We start from the raw sequence: 22397 nt of genomic DNA on the forward strand, positions 1-22397 counted from the left end.
GGGTGTAAAAAAGTAGATATTCATAAAAGAGAGTGATCACCACTATACAACCAATGATAAAGATATGTTTATTGACATATCCATCAGTGCGGACTCCAATGCAATTAACCAGGCAAATTATCCAAGACAAGAGTAGATCATAGTTCCAGTGCTTTTTTTTTTCAACTGAACAAAACGTTACAAATACAAAGATTGCGGAGGTATTCCATAATCCTTATGCATCTCTCATTATATACACTTTGGTGGGGAGGGGGTTTGCATTAACGGGACCATTACCATGTTAGAGAAATTACTTCAAACAGGAACAATCATTGACATAGGTAGACTCACTTTATAGCATCCTGAAATTTGTAATATGATATGAACCGAATCTGGAAACTTTGTTTTGACATGTTATTTAACTATTGCAATGTGTCCACGAAGAGGTAATCTTTAATGTGTGAGATATATATATATACATATATCAAACACTCCAATCACGGAAAGTAAATCCTGATAAAACCACAGATGGGTGGTGATTTCTTAAAAAAAATAAATGATGGAAGAGTTAAGATTTGTCTCATTTTGGAAAACAAAAACAACCCAAAGATATGGCAGTAAAATCAATATCCAAATGTTAAGGCACTAGGTGGGCCAAACGCTACACCTGTTTAGTCTTCTAACAAATAATTTACAATTCAAACAGTGCAGTTTTACGTCTGTTAACTTAATGTTTTCCTTTTGAACCACTTATCTATGAATCAATGTAAGGCAATACATTACAAAACAATACAAAAATATTACAATGTACCAAATAAACAAAGCAAAAAAAAAAAAAAAAAAAAACGTTTAGGACTCCTATATGCCATTACAACGGAAAATTCCTTATGGCTTGGAGCATTAAAATAATTATAACAATAAAAATAATGCATAGATTTAAATGACGATCTTGCATGCTCCTCACTCAGTATTCAAACATCTAATACTTATGTCCCAAACCTGATAAGTGACTTTCAAAGTGATGAGAATAAAAAGGCAAAAAGGCCAAAGACAATGAAGGCATCAGTCAACTGTAGCTGGAGACAAAGGTATGCTAACATAGCTTGAGTGTCTAAGATGGGGAAAGAAATAAGAAAACATTTATTGATGTTCCACCCCTGAGACACAAACACCTCACTGCAGATCTTCAATCCCTGTATGCAGTACCTTAAACTGAAAACATACTTGCAGGCGTCCCAGCAAAACCCCCTTTTTTACCTTCATGTTTCCATCAGAACTGTCAAATAGTATGAAACAGAATGTCCTCCTGACATTTGATGTTGCTCTACTGTCCTTCCTTAGTTCAAGATGAGTGTGCCCTCCTCTGGTAGAAACGCAGAGCTGCAAGTTTGTTGACTCTAATAATAGTTTCCTTTTGAATGTGTAAATATGGTGAGAGATGGTTGGGGTTTCGGTGAGGCCTCTCAATGTCCATGTTGCCAAGTGTGCTACACGTTATTTTTCCAGCGCTGCTTATTTACCAATATATTTTAATGTAATACAGGTTTCTCTCGTTTTGAGGATGAGGAAAAGTTTAGAGTCCAGTAAAGAATCCAAATGGTTCAGGTGGTTAGCTGAAAGAAAGAACAGAGACAGGTGTCCAGTAAAAGAAAGAAAATGACAATAACTTAGTTAGTAACCCCACTTACTTAAGTCAACATACAACAAAAAAGACAGATGACAACCACTGCAACACCACTGACACCTTTCCATCTTATTTGACAGAAATTCTTTATGTGGACCATTCTAATCAGAGCTTCATAGTAAGTAATAAGTTAGTTACGGAACCCAACACATTAGTGTCTATTAGAAAAATGAAAAAGTCCCAAGTGTCAACTGGAAAGAGCCCAGGAGTCAACCAACCAACATACAAACCAGGAAGTGTCTCGTGTTAGAAACATCCAGTAACACAATTAATAAATAGACAAGTTTTACGCTAGAGAATTTCCTAAAAAAAAATCCAACACTTTGTGAAGAAGTTCCTGTCAACAAGTGCTGGATGTTGTGTCTGCTGCTTGGAGACTGGATTGCGCTCGGCTACAACACAGGAGACAAACAGCAGGTCATGTGACTGACTTGACCAGACCGTAGCCCAGCAGATGGAATAAAATAAGACTTCTGACTGCAGCAAACCTTCACTTACTGCCCAAAATAAAAGAACAGTGCCTCTGTCTGCCATACATGCATCTGAAGCTATGTGTACATTAATGATTGAAAAAAGAATAATAAATCTAAAGTTACCTCAGTTTTCCTGTATTGCTTTTAGGATTCCTGCGAAAGGACTGGTTTGGTCCGGAGCGGGTGGACATGGATCGAGGAGAGGCTCTTGAAAAGGTAGATGGTGGGGTCTTGGGAATCTTCTTTCCAAGGTGACCAATCCATTTCTTCTGCTCATCTTGGCTCAGGGCCAACAGGAGCATGTCCCGGGCAGAGGTCACATCGTAGTTTACTGTAGGGGAGGATGCATAAAGTGATGTTGATCAAGAAGCAATCATGACAGATATCACAACACCACAGCAGACGCAGTAACAAAGTAACAAGCCGACTGCTTGCAGATTACCTTTGCAAGGAGCAATAACGTCCTCCTTTTTGTCGAGGTGGTCCTTGTGGCACTTGACGTGGCAGCGGCGGCACTCCAGGGCCGGAGGCGGCTTGAAGACGTGCCACAGAGGCTTGGAGCAGGCCTCACAGTTGGAAGGGAAGTGATATAGTGTGGGGATGAACTCGTGGCCTTTGTGTGGGAGACAGTTGGTCTTGTCGCCTTGAGGGACTGTCTCCATGTCTGCCTCCTTCCTGCACTCCCCCTCGTTGGCATACAGAATCTGAAGACAGAGGAAAGAAAGCTCGTCGGAAATGCATTTGAGGCAGAGCAGAACTTTCTGTCACATAAAATTCAGATGTAAAAGTAAAGACTGACGAGGCTGAAAGCAAATTTTAAAATCTAATGCAAACCTACCTGGAATATCCTTGGAATCTCTTCTGTCTCAGCCCGGTACACGTCTCCTTGTGTGACTGGTCTCACGTGAAATAGTTTGCTGCACAGGGCGACAGATTATTAGCCGACAAATCAATAACTATCAGCACCACTCACCACTTATGCATCAGATCAGTAAATCCAACATTTTCTTTGAATCTAAAGGTACTTACTCAATATCTAGTACCATTGAAGGGTTGGACTGTTCCTTGTCTTGCTCATCGTTGTAGAACAGAATCTTCTTTCTGCTCACCACCACATACTGCACATATAGAACAGACAATGAAAGGAAGGCTGAACTTGGCAAAGTCTTACAAAGCTTAATCTAAGGTGGAACTTAGGTAAATGACACAAAACAACATACCTGCTTCTTCCATCCGTAACGTTTGATATTAGCACGATTGGGAATTGAGAGCCAACCCTCCAATCTTGATTCTGAAAAGCCCAGATGTGAACGAAAATTAGAAAATTCTTATAGAGAATTAAAGTCACTGTGAAGGGAAAAAGGCCATGCAGTAATTAAATCCAAACTGGAAAAAAAAAAAAGTCAAGTCACAAAAGATCAAATACATCTCAAAACACAGTGCAAAGCCCTAAGGGAGTTCTTCCAGCATTATTGTAACTTCACTGGAGCAGGTGATAAGAGACAGGATCAAAAATCCCATGCTGCCTAAGCTGGACACAAATATTAGACCCTAAAGAATTTGTAACATTTTCGCAGCAGGAATTAGTATTTTTTGCTTTTAATTAGTTTGTTACTCTTTCCCCAGAAACAAACACTGCAGACTCTAAACATCATTTAGAGCTAAAATGATAAATTCACATGCATGCAGGTAAACAACAAGCTAAAGTGACTGTCAACTAAGAGGGAATCGTCTCGTAAATGTAACACTGTGCCCAGGAAATGAGCAATAGCTCAGGGTGAACATGCCAACAAAAATAACAGTGTTGAACAGGTGAAAGGTGCTAAGTGTGATGTGCTAAGCCTCACACAGGGTGGAGTCAGTAACCCGTAACATGTGACATTAAAGAAATTTGACATCCATGTTATTCTTAGTTCCCCCGTTTTGTCATTCAGACTGTATTTAATTTACTCTCCACTCTATGAGGCTTCTTTTAAAAGTGCTTTGTAAATTCCCCCAGCAGAGATTGTGGTGGTCTCACCTCTGCAAAAGGAAAAAATCAGGGGGAGCAAACAGATAAACACAGAACAGCTGCAGCATAGGCCAAGCAAAAGGTGGCTTTGTCCACGCAATTACTCACAGAGGGAAAGGAATAGAAGTTATAAAGGTAAGAAGAGCAAGAACCAACTGGACATGAGGGAAACAAAGAGAGAACGATTTAACCACAGCATAGATGATGTCAGGCCTAGAGAATGTTATGATGTTAGATTATATACATGTTCTTATAATATACATCAACAGACATATCTGCAACCATAGAACTTGAAAGACAGGTGTTATTGAAAATACTTCCTTTAAATGCCAATAAACACTTTCAAATGCTTTTCCCATTAACACAGCAGCAGCATTGAGTGATCCGCTGTGACGAACTGACCTGCTGTGTTGCCGTCTGTTTCATCTGTCTGCAAACTGGTGACACTGGAATTGTCCATGCGCTGCTGCAGGTCATTGAGCTTCTCTCGGAGCTGCTCGATGTCGCTCTCCTTGCTGTCCAGCTGCATCTGCAGCTCGTTGCGCCATGTGGACTCTTCTACCAGTTGCTATGAGTGGGAGATATTTATTTTAATATAACAACAAGGTAAATCCTATATAAATATTCTGGCCACAAGCACCATGAGACGCTACCCACCGCCTGCATCTCGCTCAGCTCCTTCTGATTTTTAATGGCTATCTGGTTGAACTTTTCCTTCTCCTGGTTGAGCTCCAGCTGCAGCTTGCGGTTCTCCTTCTCCTTCTTTCGCAGGTCAGCAGCACTGTCCTTCTTCTTCCTGTCCAGCTTCATGTCCTTGCGATTCATGATCTCAGCCAACTTGTTCACCGCCTAATAGTTTTTTTTGGGGAAAGAAAAAACAAAACAAAACAAAATAAACCACCCCTCCATTATTCCATCAGTTTCCATTATCAACATCCGCATATTATTTCTAAATATAAGCCCACGTGCTTACCTGTGTCTTGAGTGTGCGCTCTGTGGTGAGGACCTTCTCAAAGTTTTTGATTGTATTCGCAATTTCCTCCTTATAAGCTGCATGTTCTATATAAAAAGAGAGTCAGTTTAAAGAACACTATAATTAAGATACAGCTGGGAGACATAAAGGTCACCAATTGGTCAGTACCTTCTTCCTGAGCCTGAAGCTTCTCATTTAACTCTGTTTTCTCTTTACTGAGGTTTTCCACATCTTTGGTGAGAGTTTTAAAAGATTCCTCAAGCTGCAGAAAAAAAAAATATATATATATTTATATTATTTCCCTTATTTGAAGATTGATACAATAACATTGCATCTCACTGACACGACAAAATAATTCAGGCAATTGTGGAGACTATGCTAACCCGTGCAATAGTAGCCTCCTTCTCCCCAAGCTCCTGCTTATGTCTAGTCACAGCCTTCTTGTTCTCCTGGCTGAGCTCAAAGTATTGTTCTTCCTGAAGAGCCCGGGCCAGCTGCTCCGACTCGGCCTTAGTCACCGTCAGATCCAGCTGCGCAGATAGGGAGTCCCTTCATCCACAAAGAAATGTGTCATTAGTTTAATGAACATGATCCGTTACGTCTGGATGGTTATAGGAATCAGTTAGCAAGGCAGCTGTGTGAAGGCTTTACTTTCTTACCTTTCGCTACACAACTCCTGCACCTTTTTATGAGTCTCTTGTACCTGCCGGTTTTTCTCTTCAATCTCTTCTTTTAATTCCTTTACCTGAGTTTTGTAAAGTGTCTGCGGAAGAAGAGTAAAACAGCTTAGCCCATGGCCTGCACACTGAACGGATAGGACAGAATGGAAATACTTATACTTACAGAAAAATACTGTTCGGCTTCAAGCTGGTCTTGAAGTTCCCTCATCTGTCCCTCATTTCCTCTGTATTGTCTGATAGCAAAAGAAAAAACAACATTAGTTCCTTCAGAACTGTACTATTGTTTTTTATAATAATAATAATAATAATAACAACAATCAATGTGTTCCAAGTAAAAAAGCCTAAAATTTGATCAGATTTAAATAACTATACTTAAAATCATAAGCCAAGTACCATCTTCTAAGCCTGGAATGGTAGAATATCAGGGACCACCCCTAGCTCGGACCCCAAGCAGCTAATTTTACACATATTTGAGTGCGTTCCAAATAACACTCCTTAGCCAAGTAAAGAAACCAGAGCCTCTAAATCAACTACTGTAAATGCAACTTGCAGCATAACTAGCACCTCTGGCTGGAGTGCTTGCCAGGGGATTAGCAATGGAGTGGATGAAGCTGGACCTAATTCTGTGGTGTAAACAGTGTCGCACAACAGCTTTGGCGCAGTCACCCTCTAAGCTGGAATAATAACGCTTATTTGAAAATAGAAGGCAATTGGAGAGCAATTTACCCCTTGACTTCCAAAGAGCATTATGGGCCAGTGCAGTAAGGGTTGAATAATAACGGTTTAAGTCTGTTTAATAGGGAAATGTTCTGGACAAACTGAATGCTTACAGCATTTATCATTCTCACTGTTTATTTTAGTCCGATTTCATGTGATGTGAGAAGTGGATGGAAAACTGTACTCACTTGGTCAGCTGTGCCAGTTGGAACTCCAGTGAGCGCTTACTCTCTAGTGCTGTGTTGATCTCCTGTTTGAGCTGCTTCTCTGAACACCTAAGACGATCCACCTCTTGCATGCGGCTCTTCAGGTCGTTTTGAGTCAAAACACGCTTGTTCGACTCCTGTTCGTTCTGGCCCCGCAGATTCTTCACCTGGAGACATATTATAAAAGAGAATCAATGAAACTGTAAACAGCAAGTATTTCATATTTGTGAGATTTCAAAGCGAGAGGAATCCCTCACCTCATCCTCCAGCCGTTCCTTTTGCTTCATCAGCTGCTCCATCTTCTGCACAGATTGCTTGAGGTCAAACTCTAACATTGAGCACTGCTTCTCCACCTCCACTACCCGACTCTCCGCTCGCATTCTCGCTCCATTCTCCTCTGACATCTTCTGTTGAACAGCTGTAGAAGCAAAACAGAAGTGTGAACGATTCTTTTTTATAGCACAAAGTTCATAATAAAAAGTTAAATAAAAGGTTATGCTTTATGACAGTAAACAATACATACTGTGTACAACAAGTTATAAAACACTGGAAAAAGTAAACAGTGGTCAATAATAAACAGTTAGCTTCATTAGATATTTTTTTTTGAATGAGAATAAAATGGAAAGACTGGTGTCAATTCTAGCATTAACGTGGTGAAAGACAAAAAACACCTGGAAAGATCATTATTCCACTGCAAAAACTGGTTGAGTCCATCTTTAATATGCAAAGAAACCATGTCCTGACATGCTGACTGCTGGTCTACAGTCCTTAAATTCCTTCTGCACTATCAGACCTCCGCTAGCGAGGTACAAATCAGATGATGAAAAAAGAAAGATCAGGCATATAGAGTAAATGAGGACAAGTGAAATAAAATAAAGACCAAAGGGAGATTTGAGAGGAAAGTAAAAGGAGCCAAAGAGAAAAGGCAGTGAGCAGGGCATGCTTCGACACAGGGCGGTCATACCACTCATGGCAGCTAATTTGGCCTCTTCAATAGACTCATATTTGTCAGTGAGCTGTGCCCGTGTCACCCTGTGCTCAGTCTGCTCCTGCTCCAGTCGTTGCTGCAGAGTCTTCAGCTTGTAGTTCAGGTCAATCTCCAGGCTGTTCTTTTCCTATTAGATGAAGAGCAAACTAGTTTGTACAACTCTGTACATGTGCAAATATGGCTACTCCTGTAACGTTTCAGTATACCTTCTCTAGGTTATTGTTCCTTTCCTGGGCCTGTTTACGTTCTGCCTCCATTTTGGAGAGGCTGAGCTCCAAGTTTTTGTTGTCCTCTTGTAGCGTGGCCATCCTCGCTAATAATAAAAGACGAACACAATAAGTATTAGTGTATGAAGTTATGTTGTGGTACTTTTACTGTAATTAATATAAATCTTAAATTGCTGATTTTCATTAAATGCTTTGACTGCTTTAGCTGTCAGTCACCTTGTAGCTCCTTGATCTCCTCTGAGTCCTGGTCGAAGGTTCTCCTCTCAGAGTCCAGGGTGCTCTGAAGAAGAAGGAGCTCCTTCTGCAGCTGCGCCTTCTCTCCGTCTGCAGCACGGATCCTCTCCTGCAGCTCACGATTCATATTCTCCAGCTGGCTCATTGACTTGGTCATCTCTGCGTGAGTCTTCCTCAGTCTCACGGCTGTGTCAGATTCTGAACGCAGCAGGTCATTGGCCTCTTCCAGCTATCAAACAAAACAGAAAGGGAGAGAAATTGGGAAAAAATGTAATGCATTGTCATTCACAGGTCCACATTGTGTGTGTGTGTGTGTGTGTGTGTGTGTGTGTGTGTGTGTGTGTGTGTGTGTGTGTGTGTGTGTGTGTGTGTGTGTGTGTGTGTGTGTGTGCGTGTGTGCGCGTGTGCGTGTGTGCGTGTGTGCGCGCGCATTTCTGTACCTGATTTTGCAGCTGGGAAATCTTATCATTTGAGGCCTGCGAGTTCTGGCTGATCTTCCTCAAATCTTCAAGCTGTTCCTTTAAAGTTGACACTAAAAATAGTAAAGACAATGATTATAAATAAAGCTTATAAAAAGCCTGATGTTCATCAAATTGGATGTGCAGTTGTAAAAGCTTCATAGCTTCTTAATCCACTTAGTGCCGTTGTTGGATGCACGTGCATGGTTCAATGCTTAACTAGCTTTGTAGTTAGGAAGCCAGTGGACTAAAATCAGGATACCATAGTAAGTAATCCATTGTAAAGGTAACAAAACTGGGTTCAAACGTGGTGGCAGCACCACCACCAACACCAGTATCTTTACCCTCATTCTCCAAATTGCGCCTCTTCTCTGCATCCTGGTCAGCTTTTCTTTGGTACTCTGCGAATCTGTGCTGCAGCATGAGCTTCTCCTTCTCCAGGAGAGACATGTTGGTCTCTGCACTTTTCCTCATGTTCGCCTGTGGCAAGGAACAACACAGGTGCTATGATACGGCAGGAAACACCTGTCCCGGCACTTTACCTCATTGTTGTTTGTTATTTATTTTTTTGATTAATTTACATATCCAGGAGTAATAACTATTATGATCTTATTGAAAAAATAAATGTAACCTCTTCATCCAGTTCTTTCATGATCTTCTCAATCTTGGTGTTTGAAGTCCTGTTGAGAAAAATACAACAACAACAATTAACTTTATGCAAATGTCTAGTTAAACCTGCTGCCAGGTTTTCACCATTTCTCAGTTTCTTCAAAATATGACACTAGGAACTTGCATCAGGTTTAATCTTTTTCTGTTAAAGTAAATTACTCCATACCTGCACTTGTGTTCCAGCTCATCTTTTTGCTGCATCTCACTGTGGAGCTGCTCCTCCAGCTGGTAGATCCTTTTCTGCAGGTTCTCCAGCTAAACAGAACCAAATCATTTGACTTCATGACGTGGGATGGAGATGAGGAAAAATCCATTCTTAAATAATTGTGGTTTCCTACTCACATGACTCTTGTCTTCTTTTGTTGAGCTGCTACGTTTGTCACTGGTCTTTGTGGCGGTTGTGCTGTCTGAGTTGCGCATGAGGCTGAAAAACAAAGTTTATTTTATAGGAATGGCTAAAAAAACATTGCTATGACTGCTTCTAAGTTGAACACAGAAGAGTAATAAATCGATTGTATGTTGTTACCCACTAGTGAAGTCATGAGTCAATAGTGTTGAAAAATATCAAATGAATAATTCATGATGTCAGATATATATCAGTATTATTACAGTAAACAGTACTGGGCACAGTGTGACAGACTTACTGTTGACTGCTGTAATAAGTAAAGCCTACAAAGGGAAGCTGATTGCCAACAAAGGCCTTTGGTATGGGGAAGGTCTCTTCTTCTCCCCGGTCTTCTTCAATATCATCAAAGTTACTGGTGTCGATGTCACTGCTCAGTTCAGGTACTACTGGAGCAGCCGCTGCACACAAAAATACAGTAGATGATTAATAGGGATTCAGGAAAACTAGACCAAACACCATTCACTTATTTGTTGTTTCTGATCATGTTAAAAATGTACCACTTGTTTTCTTCTTATCTCCTTTTTGAGGCATTTTCCTCTGCAGAGAGTTTACATGGATCAATATCCTGTTTAATATGAGGGAAAGAAGCCAGCTAGCAGAGCCTGCCAGTGAGTGGAGCAGCAGAGGTGGCCAGCACCAAAATGCTGACATCAGCCTAGTAAAGTATTTAAATGTAAAGCCACTAAAGAACCGACTAGAGCTACTGGATTTAGCCCAACATTTCTAATCTCCCAGGGCTCCAGTGACAACCTTGTCGCATTACCATTTGCACTGAAATGCTTACCGTGCTGCTGGCCTCACACACTGTGCTGCCAATTATTACTCCTAGCAGGAATCACGTTTAGACTTGGGAAGGATACTAAATGAATGGCTTGCCTACAAGAATTTCCTGCAACTGTCTGTAGTAGGTCAAATGGAAAACATTATCACCAGCTGCATAATTGGAAAAACAGTGAACCGGCTGTGAAAACAAAATGGGATGTGTGAAAAGAATCTGTCAACTTAGCAGTAAAAATGTTCTTACTCTCTCTGATGTTCTCCCAAGTCCACTGGTCATTCTTAAAGAAAGGATGCCTCTTGATCTCGTCAACACCATTACGACCAAGTCGAACTTCCCTGGGGGGGTCAGTAGGAAAATGTTCAGTACATTTTTTCTTGTACTGCGTGTGCTTTTCACAATGAACACTTTAAGCGACGTGGCTTTTACTATGGTATGCATTTATCAAGATTCTTTCCAGAGGGTCCCCCCAAACTATCTACGGCTTGAAGAAAAACATGTTAAGATAACAGCCCAGCTCATGAGCCAGTGCTTGGTCACTATCTAACCTGTCCGTCAGAAAAGCACAGATGAGATTCTTTGCATCGTTGGAGATGTCGCTGTCATCAGGAAAGGTCAGGGCATTCTTGTGATTCATAATTTTGCTGTAGGTCCCCACCAATGAGTCTGCATAGAAAGGAGTGTCGCCTGTGCAAAAAACAAATAAGAGTTGGAATTATCATATAATTTTTGTATACAATAAAATGTAATAGTAACTGTTTGCAACAGAAACTCACCAACTAGCATTTCATACAGAAACACGCCCACCGACCACCAGTCACACTCTCTGCCGTAATAGCCATCTCCTCCTTGGGATTTTAGTACCTCCGGCGAAATATAGTCTGGTGTTCCAACCGCTGTGTCACATCGTACCATACCATCCTGAGGAGAGAGAGGTGCTTTAAATACATGACCTCAGTCTGATAAGCCCTGATAAACCAGGGTCTTAACCTTAAGGGGTTGAATTTTTACACTTGATAATATTATTAATATTGTGTGAGCAAAGTACCTTGTTCATTTTCATACATGTTCCAAAGTCTGCTAGTTTTAGGTGGCCTGCTTTGTCCAGCAACATGTTGTCAGGCTTCACGTCCCTGGAAAGGCAAAAATAGTCAAATCAAACTCTACATCAAATTCAAACATGGTAAAAATAAAGCTGAAACACTGCACATATGAATAAGGTTAGTGCTGCTTGACAGTGCACTTTGGGAAAATAGCTCTCCACATAACTCATCAGAAGGTGCACTCAACCGCAGCAATAGGTCAGATTTAATATGCTATAAGAAAAGTTTAGGTCTGGGACAGTAGAAAGGAAGCGCTCTTGAAATCACCTTCAAGAGCTTTTACTTTCACTGAAACTTGCTGTGGTGCAAACTTTCCTTTTTCAGCTATGACTATAGAAATGTCATGTATATAAACGCAAAATATATAACAGCAACAAGACAGCAAGTCTTTTAAAAGCCTTTAGCTCATTTGAGTTAATAAGTGCTGTAAAAATTTATATTTGGATCAAGTAAATAACATCAATGCTAAAAACAGTACTACTTCCTGCCTATTACAATGCCCCTTAGATCATGGATTGAATCACTTCCAGATCTGAAAAACCTGACGTGTTTTCGACAGGATTCAATCCGTGGAGGTAAACAATGAAGCTGTGCGTTAGACAGTTACCTGTGAATGAAACCCATGGAGTGTATTCCATCAAGAGCCAGCACCACCTCAGCTGTGTAAAAACGGGCCCACTTCTCTGGGACGTCGTAGTTACTCATCAAGTTTACCAAATCACCACCGGGCATGTACTCCATGACCATGTAGAGGTAGCGATCGTCTTGGAAGGCGAAGAAGAGCTGAGGATTAAAGAATTACAAAAAATAACCAAATGTGTCCTTTAAATGTCAACACATGTTGTAATGACTGCATATAATACTGGCTGTGTGTGTGTGTTTTACCTGTACCACCCAATTACTGTTGGCAAAAGCCATGATGTCTCTCTCCTCCCAGAAGAAAGCAGAGTCCGACCTCTTGATCATCTCAAACTTACTCAACAGCTTCATGGCAAATACTTTACGTGTGCCTTTGTGCCTTACCTGGAACAGATAAGGCAGTCACAACGAGACTCACAAGATGAGAGAATAGGGAATAAGTCATTAAGTTCAATAAAAAGAAGAACAAATGCCTTCTTACCAACTGCACTTCTCCAAATGCACCTCTTCCAATAACTTTAACCACTTCATAGTCCTCTGCTTTCATTCGAAGGTCACGTATTTTACTTATTGTTTCTTTGTCTGCAAAGACATTTTAACAACAGACCTTTAAAATGTGCCCATTTTTATCTTTGTGCATTGAAGCTTTACAGCAAATGAAAGGTATGGATGGCAAAATTAGTGACTTGAACAACTCTTCACAGCTGGGAATATAGAGAAAATGTCTCTTTGCGGACTGAGCGTTGACCTCGCCCTGATGTAACAATGCTAGTTCCCCTGGAGGCAATAGTTTTCACTGTTCAGCCAAATTTGGTCAAAGTTAGACTAGAGGGATCATTTTCAATTCACGTGGGTCACAACTGGCAGAGAAACACTTAGAAAAGGGGGGTGCAGGGGAATCCAAGTCGAATTAATCTAAATATAAAAAGGAAGGCTTGACCTATTAGAGTAGGAAAATTTCAGTGAGTGAGTCATTCCCACTATTAGCAAAGGTTCCTTTGGGTTCATGTACTTAAAATTCCCAAATGACTATAAAGACATACACCATGTTTACAAATGATACAAATAGGATTTTGAGCGGTCACACAGATTATCTTGTATGTGTGTAAGTGAGTTTGAGGCTATTTCATGTATGTCACAGAATATTGGATTCTGGAGAAAGCAATCATCCGATATGATCTCATGATATGAAGCTGACATGATCGGGATGCACAGCTGAATGAATGGTATAGAGAATTCAGAGTAAAAACCCTTTAGGCATTACATGCTACTGAGGACCATGACCAGCCAGTCCATTAGTGCACATTCAACCAATGCTTTTCCAACATTTGCCAACTCCACATACTAGTTCAGTACCGAGAGTAATTGAGGAAATGCCTAAAACGGCATTTTTTTTCCCCAGGGATTACTGAGGATTGAGGTAATATGTAAATATACAAATATGAACGTGTATTTACCATAAAGTTAAGAAATGTGAAATAGCTTGGCTGAAATGCAAAATAAATCCTTCCTTGCACCTACATGTTTTGTGTTGGCGTTTTAAAGGAAGACTATTAATAGAAAATAACCTCCAATACAAAAAGCAGCAGCTTCCCACATATTTTGATTTGTAAGATAAAGTAATTAAGAAAGAACACTGGTTGTTTGCTTATACCTCTAACATTGCTTAAAGAAATAAGGCACAATATTTGCAATGTGCGATCACTCTCAAATTAATATTTTCCCGTCTTGTCTACAGTAAAACTGTGATGGGGTTCCCCTGTCTGAAGCCACTGTAAAATAGAGAAACCATCAGGACAGGCATCATGTGGGTCACCATCCATTTATGAAAGCCCCTTTGTTGGGGACACGACGCAGCAGACACCTATTGTGTCCGAGCCCACATAGAGGCAGTGACCCAAAAACAGACATCTTTTCTGAGTCTGGGGTTTAACCCATTTGTAGCAAGGGTCTAAACATTCTGTAAGAGTGAAACACACTGAAGCAAGACATAGAGGGTAAAGCTTGATGCGAGTGACTTACATCTATTCAAGAAGTTGTCAATGCTCTTGTTTTTCCTCAGGGCAGGAAAGTCAAGGTCGTACACCAATGCATCCAAGCCATCCTGCAGGGAGACAAGAAGGGTTAACAAGCGGGCAACAAGACCGAGCTCCACTACTCTGACAACATCCTAGAACTGTAGAAAGAACAAAACATGATTCTGGTGGTTTCTGTACAGTAGATCTGGAAATACACTGTATTGCAAAGCCAGCAACGACTTCTATCCTGGATTACACTCATAGCATCTGAGAGCTTTGCACAAATTAATAGTTTCAATGTAAGCTTCACAAACATCATCTAAAGGATGTGTAAGGATGCTTATTTACTAAAAAGAGCATATCCCTGCCTTTATTAAAATCAAACTATATTCACTATAAAACAGGCTGAGAGGCTTTACATTCAGTACACAAGAGGACTTGAACTCCTATCCCAGCTGTAGTTGTGTTTTTAGAATGGCCTTCTGCAGAACATAGTGTGACAAAGTGACATGTCAAATCATTCCTAACCAGTCATTATGTTGGCTGGTGACTGGACGCCGAGTTTCCCACCTTTGTCAAAAACATTCTAATAAAAAGAAGCTAAGCTCCTTTTCATAACAACATCAACTGGGTGGTGCCCTACAATAACTTTACAGTGAGATCAACCGTGTGACTTAACAATACAGGTTGCAGCACCCACTGAAGTGACTCCTACGTCACCTTTTCTGTCTCCAAAAGTATCAGCCATGTATAGTTAAAGATAAAACTAAAGGACCTTGTATAAATACCCAAAATATGACATGTCTGCTTCCATACTGGACTTTCAAGAGCTGTAAACAGCACAGGCTATCCTGCCTGGGGCTGGAAGGGAGCATAAGTGCCACTGGCAGGATTTAATCTAATCTCCTGTAATCCAGAATGGCTGAAAGAAGACAGGCATACAAACACTTGTACAAAACATGCTGTTAGGCATTGCCTCTAGCGAGTGCGAGCCAGATGTTGAAACATAGCCTCTTCTGGCACTGTCACAGGCCACCTCAACTTTAAAAGTCTGCAGTAGATAGGGCCATTGACCCACCCATGAAATAAGAAAGAAAGTTTGTTGATACAGGCATTCAACTCACTGTAATAACAAGAATCTTGCTATTCTTGTATTTGAATATGACATCTGAGCAGAACAGCCATGACACACCATGAATCAGCTGCTCAGACAAGGAGAGAAATCCTCTTAAGTAACTTTGCTGCCTCTAGTCAGCAACAGACCTCAGAGCCGTTCCCTCACTCGAGAAGACACCCAGTGGGATGGGTGGGAATAGTGAAAAAGACAGGAAGGAGGAGGGGGACATAAGAGGTAATGAGAAAACTACAGGTGGGAAAACAAAACCAACGTTGGCATTAACTGGTAATGCTGGAAATTAATGAGAGGTCAGGCTGAGACCAGCACACGCTGCAGAGTTGAACGTCATCATCTGCTTGAGGGAGCATTTACACAAGCCAGACCATAGACTGTGAGAAAAAGGGGGCCTTGTTGGCCATACAGTATCCAGCCCGTCTGCACTGGAAAAAAATGCTGAAGAACCGAGTCCTTCAGGACCCTAATCACAAGGCTCTGTGCTCAGCAATGCACGTTTGCATAACTTCCTGCCACAGAGGACTCTGGACAGCCACAGTAACATTCTTTAACAGGACTGTACACGTCAGAGAGCTATTTTAGGTATGTGGCTAAACAAGTTCTCAACAAAAACTGAAGGAAGGGAGAGGAAAAAAAATCCATCCCGAGAAGAGAATTACATAGTGAGCCTTATTTTCAATCAGTACTGGTGCTTAACACTATGATGGAAAGAAGGAGGGGGTGAGGGCTGGTGTGTGGAGGTGGGTTGTCCGAAAGGAGGAAGAACGGAGAGAACAAACAAAGGAAGACAGCAGTGCTCAGAGTCCTCTACCTATACCATGTGACAAATTTATGTATATATAAATGGAAAAACATACCAAGACACAAAACACATTGTCCTGATGTAAAAGATCATACATTTAAACCATTATTGTACAGTTGTATTATATTTAGGTTTACTGGTCTAAATGACTGTCAAATCATAGCTCTATAATGTCTACGACTCGGGGGTTTGTCAGCTTTCTGAAAAAACAAAACAACCATAAATGTGCACATTATGCACAAAATAGAAAAATAATGCAGCACTAATTCACCAAGAACTTAAATTCTAAATGTAGACTGCAATGTGAGGTTAAATCAAGATTTACCCAGCTCTGGTTAGGCCCAGAGAGCACAGAGTGCGTTTTGACTTTTGGCTGTGCTGAGAGGAAAAAAACTGCTGGGAAAACAAACCAGTTCAGTGCTCGGTTATCCTATTTCTGCTGATGCTGCTACAGGCAGAGAGTGGCACATCCCTGGGATTACCGAATAATGATATGGAAATCATCTCATCACCTTATTAAGAAAATACCATCCCATTAATAAATGTATAGGTAGACAGAAACATACAAAGCTTTTGGTTGACATTACATATAGCAATTATTTCTTTTAGCTTCAGAGAGAAATCCATACACAACACGCAAGCTCTTTTCCAGACATTAAAGTCTGAGGTAAAATTTCCATGGAAGACTCGGCCACATCATCCCGTTCTGCATGCCAGCACAAGGCATGTGGACAGGCCTAAGCTGAGCCCGGCTTCTCACTTCCTTTTCTGCCACCTCTTCAAGAAGATGTGCTTTCCACATGTGTGCAGTCGCGCAGCCAGCCGTCCGGTTTGCCATGCAAATAAAGGCAGTTCCATCGCAGGTTGTGCTTATGTAAACACAAGTGTCATCATACAAACCAGTGAACTCCTTCAAAGCACAAAACACCACATTACTTCCTCACATGTGTATATTACACATATAGACAGTGTACATCCAGAGGAATACACATCCTTATGCTCTGGAATTTACTACTTTGTTACACGAGTTACACTGAGTCCAAACTCCCTTTGCACACTTTTGTTGTACATAATATCAACTGACAGGAAATCCCACTTACCTAGAAAGACTGCATATCTAACAACTCTACTGGATAAATTGCAGTGACAGTGAACCCAGGGGTAGCAAAACAGGGGCATTCCATTTCCTTATGAGGTCCCAGTGAGCGAGAATCACTGTCACAAATGCTTTCATGTCAAAATATAATTGAGTTTTTCCAACAGTGGCGCACAATCACGTGTTTATGCTGACTGAGCTCCGGACTCTGCTGTCTTGCTTGTCCCATACAGGACTTCTGACATCACGCCTAGCATCTAACAATCTTGGTAAACATTTACTTAGTTTACATCTACCATCTTTTCTAGACAGAAACTGCAAGGTCCATCGGTCTTGCAACCCCTTATAGTAGTGCCTCAGAAATAAGATAGGGGGGAAGCTGAGAGGCTGTGAAGCTCAACAGTTAAAGAAAGAATAAAAGCATTCTGCTTTTTAAATGCTGGATGATTTTCATATGCATTTATGGAAATAACCAGTCAACTGAGGGGATTCAGAACTAGAAATACCGGCTGATGTTTGTTCCCATAGATAAAAAGCTGAGCAGAGCAGTTTATTGACAGCCCTGAACCTTCTGACAATAATGGTTGCTCAAATCCTGACTGTAACTGTCACTATAAATCTAAAGACCAGATTATTGACCTTATCCATTTGCTCAAGTTAACTGTAATTTGTATATAGTCAATATAATTCCCATCTGGTTTCCAAAGCAACCCAACCATTATTAAGGTCTCTCCATGTCATTCAGACAGCAACAATAAAACACTTACGGTGCAAATAGTCAACAATGATATTACTGTTAAATAGTGTAGATTTATTAGTCTACAATCAATATAGCCTAATTTCATTATCAGTCTTGAAAACACCTTGCAGGTACTGTTTGAGTACTACAGGCAAAGGTTGCTCAGACAAAAGGGAGGCACTCAACAAAGGCAACACCAGAATTAAATGTGCTTTTGGCGGATGCAGAGGATGATTGTGCATTTCATTTAGAGAATGTGCGTTCAAGTTATTCTCAGCAGCTGTGACTGCAAACATATCACAGGAACAGTATCTGACAGCTCATTATCCACGCTGCACTATTGAATCATAAAATGTCATGTCATGTAATAAACAGCTTCTCCTTCAGTCAATCTGGATATTGTTGTGGGATGAAACGGAAAATAGTTCGTTTTAACCTGCAGATATAAATGTAACATAAAACATAAATAAATATGAAACACCAGCTAATTATACCGTTTGTATGGTAAAGACCTGTCACATAAAGAGCAGTGCCAACACTGATGTTGATATAGTACTTTTAGCTTATTCAACTCATATTGTAAATCACTTCACACCAAGTGCATCCACCCTAACATGTACAGTATGTTCAACATTCACACAGTCAATCACAGTCTACATATCTGGTTTACTAGCAGAGGAGTTTCCTGTAATTACCCTTATTACAGATTTAGAGTCCAAGTAGCACATGAAAGCGGGATCAAAACACAGAGAAGTTAATGCACACCAAGTGTCTCAGTAAAAACAAAGACTGCACGAGGAGCCTTTTTGCATCTCAAACACAAAGCATGAAAAACAAGTTCCAACATATCAACCCAAGCACATTAATTTACCAAATGATCAACAGACTCTACCACTTAATGACCACGTGCAAAAGCTGCACAACTCTTTGAGGGAACAAATTAAAATGCAAAACAAAAAAAAATTGTCAAACCACTCATTGCTGCCGAAGGAAAAACATAGTGCTATTGCTCAGTGTGATTTCACATGACAATGTCAGGAATTCTGTCTGTTCAGTTGGCTCTTAACAGCCTGCCTAGAGCACAAAGGCTGGGAGGGGGCAACTCATCCAGATAAGGTGCTCTTCTTTGGGAGCAGGATTTATTTAGGGGTGAAGATAACAGCGACAGGGTGGGAAGACAGTGCTGCACAAGCAAGGGCTGAGTGGTAAGTGCAGGCTAAATGTCACCCTCACACAACACAGCACAGGCTTCTGTGGGGGAAAAGCAAAATCCCAGCGGTGCAATACATCAGACTCAGGTACAGAAAATTGGCCAGTAAAAGGCTTGTATTGTGCATTCTGATGGAATCTGTTACTCATAGGCAAGCATGCTGGCCTCTTTATGAGTTAAATGTCCTGATTCATGGTCTTCAGAAACATGAGTCCTCGGTCCACATAATTTTGGTTTATGGGTAGAAAGCAGAGCCCACACCCTGCTACCTCAGAGCTGCCTGCCTGCGCTCAACTCTCTCCAGACGTACAGAATGGCTATGGGACGCACAGGGAACTCCAGGCCAGTCAAAGACAGGAGGTTATTTGATTAGCATGGAATTTTATTAAGCTGTGGGTGGAGTTGCACAGTGGCAGAGGGAGCCTCAGCAAAAGGCCTCCATTCATTGATCAGGGGAGATTGCAGAGGGGGGGGGTGAAAAAAGAGAAACAACACCCTTGTGTGTGAGCTGCCAGCAGGAACAGTCCCCACAGCTCCTTGCCATATAAAATGCAGCGTGTGTGCACTTCTAGGTAAGTTTAATTACCCATTTTGGTGACATGTTGGGGGGGGGGGTCTAAGACTAAGCAAGTTATTTAAAACAGCCTGAATGTGCAGTTTATTGCACACAGAGGCAGTGAGACAGTACCTATAAGGTGTCTGTCACCAGCCTCAGCTGGGGACCCTTCCACACATCTGTACACAATCCGTGTAGAATCAGGTCCAGACGTTGTCTGGAGTTACTCATGGAGCACACAGGTCTAGAGAGTAATGTCTAGAGAGGTTTAGGGTTCAGAGCCATGGCTATAGCTGCAAACCCCAAGGTCAGTGCCTGTTCTGTAAATCAACCTCAAACTATACATGAGCGAAAATCCAAATCCATGTGAAAACACTTGATGTCAAATCACCTAAAAGAAAACACTCCTGAAATCAACAAACATCTCCCCCGTGGCTACGCCTCAGTGGCCACTCAGTTGCTGGGATTGCCATAATAAAAAACGTCCTGCTTTAAGGTTTAGCACGTGGCAGCAGCTGCCTCCTTCCTCTCATTACACAGGAGCGTCACTTCATGAGCTGCGTCCGCAGGAAGCAGCCAACAGGTGAACGGATGCCTCCAGGCTTGCAGGGTATCACTTTAAATGTGGATGCACTTCTAAAACATACTTTGAAAGTACAAACTGCCCGTCTACTAAAGACCACACGAGGAGGATGCAGAACGTCATCAGTGTTTAAAGAAATAAATCCAGCTGATCAGATTTAGTAAGTGTCTTATAACTGACCTACAGCAAAGGCAATCAGACAAAGTGAGACTGGAACAGAAGGACGACTGCCATCTGTCAGTCTGATTTAGTTACCATTGCATTTTAATTAGTTACTCTCCTTCAGTAACGTCAGTGCTTCAGGTATAATACAGTGTAATAACACGGCACTTAAACACCAACGCTACTCTTAGCAATTATAGCTTTGTTGTTACTAGATGTGGCGAGAAAACTGACGATTGTTTACTTTTTGCAAAGCCTTACTAACTTATCTACGATCACTCGTAAAAAGATGGGACCTGACTTGGTGTGTGAGACAAACCAGCATTGCCTGCCACTGCCAATATCAGCACTTCTACTGTGTCCACTGAGATGAACTGCTGTTCTCGGAAAGAATTTCAGCTCCAAAGTGTAGTCTGACCCCGAATGGCCGACTCGCTAGCCACCTGGCTAGTTAGCAGACTGCATACTTACCAGAAGACAATCCGTGTTTACTTCTGACTTTGGGTTCTTCAGCATGGCATCGATTTTTTCAAATCGAGCCTCCATACTTTCCCCGGCAGACATTCTCGCTGTTAAACTCAGTCCTGACGTCGGGCTATAAACAAATACAGCTCACTGGCGAATCAAAATGCTGGCTAGCTAGCGTTAGCATCCAGCGATAGCTAGCTAGCCAAATGTTCTCTTCTTCCTTTGAACTTCTTCGCTCTTCACAGAAAATGCATCGTCCTCAAGCTTTCACACACGATGAAACGTTTCAGGTTGCGCTGAATGTACAAAAGCCACATTTCCAGAGTCGAACGATGGTTCCCAGTGTAAGCGGCAACTTCAGTGGTAAAACATAACGTTAAATGGGGCGACAGATTAGTCGGTCTCCGCAGGATGCCACTAAGGACAAGGGCTTAACTAAAACGTTGGTGCATCGAACAAAAGGCAATTAAAACTTAATGTCTACGTGGAAAGCACAGTTTGTATGAAGGTTGGTCCCAGTCTTTTCTTACATCTGTGCCAAGCGCTCGCAGAGAGCGACAAACCAAATCTGACAGCTCAAAAGTAGAAGTCGTGGGAAAAAAAACTTCTGCTTCTTCCAAATTTCGATCAGTTTAACCACGGTGTCGTTGAAACGTCTAGCGTACGTGCTTCTGCTGCATCCTGTGCATTGTCAATGGCCGTCGATTGTTTCCCGTCCAAAACGGATTTAGCTCTCAGTTCGAAGATGTGGAAATCACGTTTTGATATGCGTTAGTTTCCGAAAAAAAACAGCAGACGATGCCCGATTTTCTCCCACAGCCTGACCAACATGTCCGCCTTCCTGTTCAAACACCCCGGAGAAGCAACTTCAAAATGTCAAGTACTGCGCATGCGCCATGTCGAGGCGCATTCAAAGAGATCGCAGGCAGAAGAAACGTGTTGCTCTTCCTTAAAGTTTCTAAGGGCTAATGTTTAGTTAAAACAATTTACATGGCATCCAAAACGCAATGTCTTTTACACATACTTGAAGTTCGTTTCATGTGGTTTTCATGGGTGATATACAGGGAGTCATCTGTGTGTTTTACCTAGAGGAGACATGTATAGAGAGAAAGGTATTGGCCCAAACACAGAACCCTGTGGAACCGTTGAAACCTTTTTTTAAAAGAGATATTTAAATCTATTCTGTACTTTTAATCCCGATGCCACGTTCCAGTCTCTGTAATATAATGTTTTGATGGTAGAAAGATGAGTCATGAAGAGTATAGAAAAAGGACCATAATTAATTTAGTCAGTCTGCACTCAGCTACATTATGCTACATCACTAATGCCATCTAATCTATCTTCTAAACATCCTCTGCATTGTTCAGTACCAGTTCCTTTCAAGTTATCCTATAAGATGGCGCCCC

The 22397-nt window shown here is 41.3% G+C and overlaps 1 protein-coding gene across 4 annotated transcripts; it reads right to left on the reverse strand.

Annotated features, from left to right (window-relative positions):
* Window positions 1-51: 51 nt before the first annotated feature.
* Window positions 52-22084, reverse strand: rock1 (Rho-associated, coiled-coil containing protein kinase 1). Of its 4 annotated transcripts, XM_055503582.1 has the most exons (34): window positions 20995-22046; window positions 14248-14329; window positions 12707-12807; window positions 12472-12609; window positions 12194-12369; window positions 11532-11616; window positions 11260-11404; window positions 11032-11170; window positions 10730-10821; window positions 9944-10103; window positions 9642-9723; window positions 9466-9554; window positions 9262-9310; window positions 8975-9110; window positions 8613-8704; window positions 8155-8401; window positions 7918-8024; window positions 7688-7838; window positions 6981-7141; window positions 6706-6890; window positions 5964-6033; window positions 5780-5883; window positions 5504-5669; window positions 5289-5382; window positions 5121-5206; window positions 4805-4996; window positions 4550-4715; window positions 3357-3427; window positions 3166-3254; window positions 2975-3053; window positions 2579-2840; window positions 2260-2467; window positions 1984-2055; window positions 52-1592 (listed from the first exon to the last, which is right to left on the reverse strand). In XM_055503582.1, exons 1-33 carry the CDS (start codon window positions 21085-21087, stop codon window positions 2004-2006), a joined length of 4149 nt encoding a protein of 1382 aa, XP_055359557.1. In that variant the 5' UTR covers window positions 21088-22046; the 3' UTR covers window positions 52-1592; window positions 1984-2003. The 4 variants fall into 4 exon arrangements, 3 of the variants coding, with proteins under 3 accessions (XP_055359557.1, XP_028987404.1, XP_028987406.1); XM_029131571.3 differs by having other exon boundaries at window positions 52-2055; window positions 20995-22043; XM_029131573.3 differs by lacking the exon at window positions 1984-2055 and having other exon boundaries at window positions 20995-21946.
* Between the last annotated feature and the right edge of the window lie 313 nt (window positions 22085-22397).

Source organism: Betta splendens, chromosome 17 (genome assembly GCF_900634795.4).
Source record: "Betta splendens chromosome 17, fBetSpl5.4, whole genome shotgun sequence".
In the NCBI taxonomy this organism is placed as follows: Eukaryota; Metazoa; Chordata; class Actinopteri; order Anabantiformes; family Osphronemidae; genus Betta; species Betta splendens.